Here is a 7,055-nt window from a genome sequence, read left to right as displayed (position 1 = left end):
ATGAATGAAGAGGTTGGAAGTAAATCAAAAGTGCGTTGATTTTTATATGGTTTATCACAACCTTGACCGGAAGAGTGACATCAAACTGCCCAGGTGCTAGATGAGAAATCCCCCTGCTTTCGTGGAGTCCGGTCTAGAGCATACTAGATATCAATAGCTTTAAAACCTTTAACGAGGAGCACGAGGTTGGTATCAGGCTGCATCATGCCAAAGTCCTATGTGTAATAACTTTTCAAAATTAGTAGTCCCCCCGGTAGGGACTTGAAGCTTGCTCACCGGGGTCATCTGTTGTAGGCATGTCAACGTATCAGTAAACGGCTCCGGCTTTAGCGGCGGCTATCGGGGCGCCGATGCTGCTGGGCGTACGGCGCCGTTCCAATCCGTCAATTTCTGCGGACTCCGTCATACGGCCTCCACACCCACTCCTATCCCCCTTTGATTGAAAACAAAACACATGCTTCCTCAAGAAATGCCTGGGGTTGGATCAACACCTGGCGCGCCCTCCTCACCCGATCACTCGGATTCGGAGGAAGAGTTCGACCTCTTTGAAGATGACGCAGACTCTGCCTCGGCCGATTTCAGACAGCAACTACTGGACAGCGCGGACCAAGCCCGGCGTGCAAAGCTTGCTGAGCTTCCACCGTCCTCGGAACGGACCTGTGCTCACAACCGGGTGGCCTACATCCTTACATCAGCACAGCGCCTTCAGCCTACCATACTAGGAAACATATTCAGCGCCCAAGATTGCGAATTGGTACTCAACTCGGTTGCTGACTACGTCCAGCGTCGGGGTGGTCTACAGACCGACCGGCACGAGAAGTTCGCGACGACGGACGTGCCTGTGTCAGAGTTGACACGGCAATTCGACGACTCTTCTGTCCTTGGAAAGAAGACCGCGGGCGATGTGATCCAGGAATGGGTTTCGGAAAGGATTTTGACCCGGATGGCCAGCGCGGCTGGGTTCAGACCCCAGGATCTTGGCCTGAAGGATTTGTTCGTTGTCTGCTACGCTGGGTCAGATGAATCGAGCTCTAGAAAGCAGGTAGATGTGCCAGTATACCCTATTCCCTCGAAGCAAGCATCGCTTTCACTTCACAGTGATGGGTGTCTTTTGAGTTTCTCGCTCCTGCTCAATCATCATGACGCCTTCGAGGGCGGCGGCACGTTCTTCAAGGGAAGTGGGGAGACCTTTCTCGTGGAGCAGGGCGGGCTGCTCATGCATGACGCTGGACTGGAGCGTAAGTATTGCTCAAAGCCGACGTGGAACTGGGAAATTTTCCTGGTTGAGAATTCTTACGATCGACATGATTGAATGCTGAAACTTGCCCTTCGTTAGATGCCGGCGCCAAAATCACCAGTGGACAGAGGATCATCCTTGTCGGCTTTGTGGAGACTGTAGACGTGCTGAAAACCAAGCAGCGCTGGGAAAAGCAAATCAGTCGTCAGCGACAGGAAAGGCCGATTCCAAATGCATAATTCCAAGATACATATTTGGCTGCTACCTCTGTGTTTCTTGGAGCTATGAAGAGGTTGAAAGCAAGTCAAAACTGCGTTGGTTTCTGTTTCGTTCACCACGACCTTGGCCGGAAGAGTGACATCAAACTGCCCAGCTTTAGTGGACTATTGCAACATCCGCACCCGCCCCCTTGCCGGATGCCACCCCTGGAGCAGCTCTGACGCTGTCCCCACGATCGCTGTCGCTTCCGAGTTGGACGAGTTTTGCTTTCCTATTCGCTCGTGTCAGCCATTGATTCACAATTATTGGACGAGGATGTCTTACTCTTTGCGCTTAATGTAAACGTCTAGGATGTGGGTCGCCACAATCAGAGACACAGCGCAGCCAAGGCAGAAAGAGAAACCCTTGGGGTAGTTTGGGGACTCGACCGTAGGGAAGGTGAGCAGGGGTGTCCAAGCCGTCGACGACTGGGCGATGATGGTGATCAGGACCAGTGTGAAGGACCGCTGCTCAGGGGAGTCGCGAAGGATGGTGTTGACCCAGCCATGCAAGACACTCGAGAGCGCATTCGACCAGTACATGGTTGCGAACGCGAACCACTTTGCGCCTTCGGGAATGTCCCATACAACGAGCATGATGAGACCGGTGACGTTCCAGAGCGAGGAGAAGGTGATCGCCCAAGCCGGGCCCAGGACCAAGTCCGATAGGAAGCAGGCCACGAGATTGTACAGGATTCCCAACGCCGGTGCGATGGTCCCCATCTCGTTGACCTGGGCTGGGCTGTATCGCCCCAGGCTCTTGATCCAGAGGAGAAAGCTGCCGGTACTCTTGTGAATCCCGGCGTTCCAGAACAGCACGTCCACGAGGACAACGGTCCAGAACTGCGGGCTGAGGAAGATCTGCTTCAGGTGGCCGAGCTTGAACTTCCCCCGGGTGACGTGGCCACCGCGCTCGAGTCGGGCTTTGGCGATCTTGATGTCATGGTCGTTGAGTATCCAGCGGTTTGGCTGTTCGACGGTGCCTGGCAACAAGAAATAGCCGAGGATCCCAATAGGAATAGTGATGATGGCGCAGATGATGTACCTGCCATGTGAGACGAGTTTAGTATAATGCAATCGGGAGCACGAACAATGAATACAAGAGGCAAGTCTTCAGAGGAAATTACGTACATCCATCTCCAGCCAGACATCCCCTGAACTCCTTCCAGGCGGTGCGAGGCTCCGGCTGCGATGAGACCGGCCGTCAGAGTTCCGAGGTTCAAGCCCGTGTAGAAGATGCCGCCTCTTCGGGCTATCTCGTGTCCTCGATACCAAGAGCCTGGGAGGTCGGTCAGAATTATCCTGCCGACTTAGTCAATCATTCGGTGATATTGCTAACCGAATACATAATGCATTGCCGGGAAGAAAGCGGCCTGATAGGGTCAGTTAGCGAGATTCCGGTGGCCGAAATCTATCTGGGGCAGAATGTACCTCGAAGAAGCCTACTAAGAAGCGGTAGGCAGCCATCTCTCCGAACGAGTGTGCGCGATATTGCAGCAGGGTGAATAGTCCCCAAAGCACGTCCATGGCTGGAATAGTCCAGTACATAGGGACATAAGTGAAGATAAACATGAAGGGTACCATGCCTACAACAGCGCCAACAGTGTACATCGTCTGGAGTTCCACGAGCTCATTTCCTTTGAAACCAAGCTCCTCCTTCATTCCTCCAACGTAGGCATTGTCTGCAAGAGTCAGAGGCGGGCTCGCACTGGGTCCATGGGGGAAGCGTACTCAAGTTTGCCTGGTCTGTAAATTAGAGTTGGTTAGCTTTCGACGCAGTCAGCATGGGAAGTACGGCGTCAAACCTATGTATTTTACCCAGTATGCAAGGACGGCATACGGGACCACTATCAGATCCAGCTTGATGATGAATTTGCGCTCCTCGGGCGTGTCATCTAGCTCGAGTATCAGTATAATCCTTGAAGCAAATAACACAGCAAGTCGATGTGCCTTCGAGACATGATACAAGACGAGAAATGGAGAAGAACGCGACAAATACTGACCATCGGAATACCATTGCATCTTCCACCATTTCTGCCTGGGAACCGTATCTGTTGCCATGTTGAGACGCTCAATGTCAATATGGCTTGACCTCGAAGAAACCGGGTGTTTCTATGGCAGACCAGAGTCCCAAAATGAACTCGAAAGGTGCGGAAACGGAGCAGTCCGACTACTTTCAATCCATCATGGCATTTCTCCAGGCATGTCAAAAGTGTTACCCGACCCCCAAGGGTCCCCTGCATGTCAAAATGTTCTCACCCGTCGATTGCGTGAGAGCATGTCGGACTTGTGCCATAACACGGCCAGCCTCGAATTGGGCCTGGAACTGTGGGAAGGGTCCCGCTTCCGAGATGGGGTACCGCGGCAGGTGGGGAACATGCACGAACCCGCCAGTACGGCTCCCTCCTACGAGACGGACACTCGTGAGGCTTGGCGGGAATGGTGAGCGACGTGCAGGACCGTGCCAGGGTTGTAATGGGAGATACGGGTGGGGCGTGTGGCCGGAAGGTTGCGCATTCGGCCTGGGCAGAACGGGACTTGGATGAAGGATGCTGCCTGGAATGATTATTCGGCAGTGGGATTTGACATTCAATTATTGCTTGCTGGCTGTGGTATGATGACTGTTCGGAGGTGGGAACAGTTAGGGGACAAGATTTTGGAGGATCATTACCTATATAATGCAAAACTTGAAGGGATGAGATCGCAAGAGGAGTTAGCTATATGGAAGATTTTTCACAGAGCTTGTTATACACAGATATGAAGAATTACTTCAGTGCATATGGAATGTTCTTTGCTAATAGTTATGCTACTCTACCCCTGAAATCATGAGTCCGATCGACCTTGAGAGCTCACAGGGTCATCTTGACCGATTCCATACTGGTCACTCAGTATGATATAACCGGTATTGCTCAGAGTTCACGTATTAATCTGATGAGGCTCCCGAGCCTAGTCTTCTACGAAGAATCTATTAAAATAACATGCCAGCTCCATTACTGTGACGGCGCAGCGGGACAGCGTATACCGGCTACAGCCCCAGTCCCTTTGCTTTCAAGGCCCAAATGTAATTGGAAGCAACTCTCTCCCTCTTTTTGTTTATCAGGCTAACACGAAATCTGATTTGAAACTCTGTGATCATGGGCAAGGCTTGAGGCTTTTGCCTTTTGTATGTTTCTCGTGAAAAGATCAGCATACTTTCTGACCCATAAGTTGGTGCACATTTCCTGGCCACTGAACGGTGAAGCCCAAGTGATACAATACCACAAGCGAGACCTTTTATTTTCTTTTATCCAGAGCCCTCTGTTTCAATAAGTCATCGATCCATGAGTTTTATGACGCAAATTGCAATGTAATGATTTAGCCAACTCTTTGGTAATGTGGCAGACTTTATCCTAGAAGCTAATTTCTGTGGCGATGCAACCTGCTTCACTTGCCCAACAATGTTTAAATGACATCTCTTAAGCCAAATGTCTATAAAGTTGAACTAGCGGTATACTACATACGACGAAATGGTATTAACCTGCCCGGAAGTTCCATTGACATGAGCTCCAAAGAAGCCATTGAAGCGCTCCCGCAAGAGTCTGACCACAAGGTATCCAGCGGGTAGGATTCCGCCTGAAACTAAACTTAATAGAAGCACCAAGTACCTGGTTTTCTGGCCCCAATCCGCAATCATTGAAAACGTCATCGTCAGCCATACTAAGAACGTTATTGCATAGAACATCAGACTCGAAGAAACGACAGCATAGGCAACTGTCCAAGTCTTGTTTTCCATAACCCACTTCCAAATCCATTCCCACTCGTTTTGCCTTGGAATGAGTGGTGGTGACTGCATCATCACCCGGCCTCCATTGAGGCGTGTTTTGATATAGGATATTAGTTCTCGCTCCGTGAGAGAATTGACATCCTTGTCGTGCTGCTCTCTGAATTCCTTGCGCATTGCGTGTGCTAGGCTCATGGTTGCTTTGAAGTTGCCCGGGGCGTTATGTGCTATGCCCATGCTTGCAAGACGCAAGTAAGCAGTTGCCCACATGATGTATATGCTAAAGGTCCAGAGCGTGAGCAAGCAGAGAGTGAGTTCAAGTTGGAGTACAGAAAATCCCCATTGGTACGTCTGCTGGTTGTTTTCCATAACTGGTTGGCAGATGGTCCTGTCTTCGGTGGTGAAGTTATCGTAGTCATAAAGTTCGTTTTCAAATACAAAGGGCTTTCTGCTTTGTTCGTCTAAGTAAGATGTTATGTTGAGTGTAGGAGGTTCCAGATTTACTCTATTCCACGAGGACATTGTATAGTTGGATACTCCACGAGCATACTCTGAAATATCTAATGATCAGATAGAGAGGTCAGAAATGTGGCTTGATCCGAGGAAGCGAGGTGCTTACATGATGTTACACAGCCAAAGAAGCCACAAGCCATGAATTCATCATAATCCGAGCTGATAGCATAGTTGACACTTAAATTAACCCTGTCTCCATCATGTATCACGTACCGGGCGCTTCTAAACTGACTGAACGGCACTTGCTTAACATCATCCGTTTTGACCACGGCTTGGTTATTTGCGGAGTAACCAGTCATGGCGCTGACAAGTGTGGGGAAGACCAGAACGAATATCATTGTTAGGATCATGAAGAACATGGTCGGCTTGGATCGAAGACCTCTAAACCTGGTAAAATCCCTGAAGGTGTGAAGGATAAACCAAAGAGACGGGCCGTCTTGCATGAAGACCGTCCAGAAAGTCTGGTAGGTTACGGGGTCAGTCATCATGACGCAGTAGAGGCACATTGAGAAGGTCTCCCAAGAGATATATGCCAGGAGTGTCTGTCCGGCACGGCCCACAACCTGCTTCAATGTCAGCAGCTGTCTTGTACATTTGTTATGTTAAAGTCACTCACGACGTCCCAAACAATATCTACAGTCTTGACCGCCGTGAAATTTAGCGATCCAAAACCAAGTACGACCTGGAAGAACCATTTCGGTGCCAGAAGATTTGTTGATTCCAGTCTGAACGAGCCGTCGGGAGCGCAGTGATTTCCGGAATCATCGTGGCTCAATGACATGAGAGGGATAAATATGCACATAAACACCAGCCCAACTGCCCAGATGCAGCAAATAGACAGATAAAATGTAATCGATGCGGTGTTCCCCCATTTTGTAGAGCCCATTTCGCTTCGAAATTCCGTGATTGTCTCGGTCCAAAGCCTGGTCAGGGGATGCCATTTTGCATACGCCTTGGGGTGTGGTGATTCCGATCCCTGCTGCGGTAATGTTCTGATTGTTTCAAGCATCGGCTCTCGTGCAATTTGAGTCGCCATTTCAGATCGCCACACCAGGTAACTGGACGGATTCGAATGCCTCTAACGAGAAATGAAATTTACGCTCGAGGGGATGTTTGCAGAATTTTGCGCGGAAGTTGTGGCAATGCAATGCAACCTTGGAAGGATCGTGGACTTTTATACTACATTCGGGCAAGAAATAGGTCAGCTCGGGCAAAAGTAGCAGTGTTTCCAGCCAAAAGAATCCATTGGCGACATCAGAACAAGATGATCACCATCCTAGAAAGGCTT

The 7,055-nt window shown here is 50.0% G+C and overlaps 2 protein-coding genes across 2 annotated transcripts; one reads left to right on the top strand and one right to left on the bottom strand.

Moving 5' to 3' along the window:
* Positions 1–469: 469 nt before the first annotated feature.
* On the top strand, positions 470–1,476 carry INS49_003524 (uncharacterized protein; the record flags this gene model as incomplete). The annotated part of the gene is made up of 2 exons (XM_043164318.1): positions 470–1,238; positions 1,337–1,476. 2 exons carry the CDS (start codon positions 470–472, stop codon positions 1,474–1,476), a joined length of 909 nt encoding a protein of 302 aa, XP_043019083.1.
* A 136-nt stretch (positions 1,477–1,612) lies between these two features.
* On the bottom strand, positions 1,613–3,555 carry INS49_003523 (uncharacterized protein; the record flags this gene model as incomplete). Its single annotated transcript, XM_043164317.1, has 8 exons — positions 1,613–1,727; positions 1,781–2,539; positions 2,626–2,773; positions 2,834–2,867; positions 2,941–3,176; positions 3,226–3,240; positions 3,300–3,389; positions 3,498–3,555. 8 exons carry the CDS (start codon positions 3,553–3,555, stop codon positions 1,613–1,615), a joined length of 1,455 nt encoding a protein of 484 aa, XP_043019082.1.
* Positions 3,556–7,055: the final 3,500 nt, after the last annotated feature.

Source organism: Diaporthe citri (assembly GCF_014595645.1).
Source record: "Diaporthe citri strain NFHF-8-4 chromosome Unknown scaffold_10, whole genome shotgun sequence".
Classification (NCBI taxonomy): Eukaryota; Fungi; Ascomycota; class Sordariomycetes; order Diaporthales; family Diaporthaceae; genus Diaporthe; species Diaporthe citri.
The sequence above is the reverse complement of the archived record's forward strand: the minus strand, read 5'-3'. Positions and strand labels throughout refer to the sequence as shown.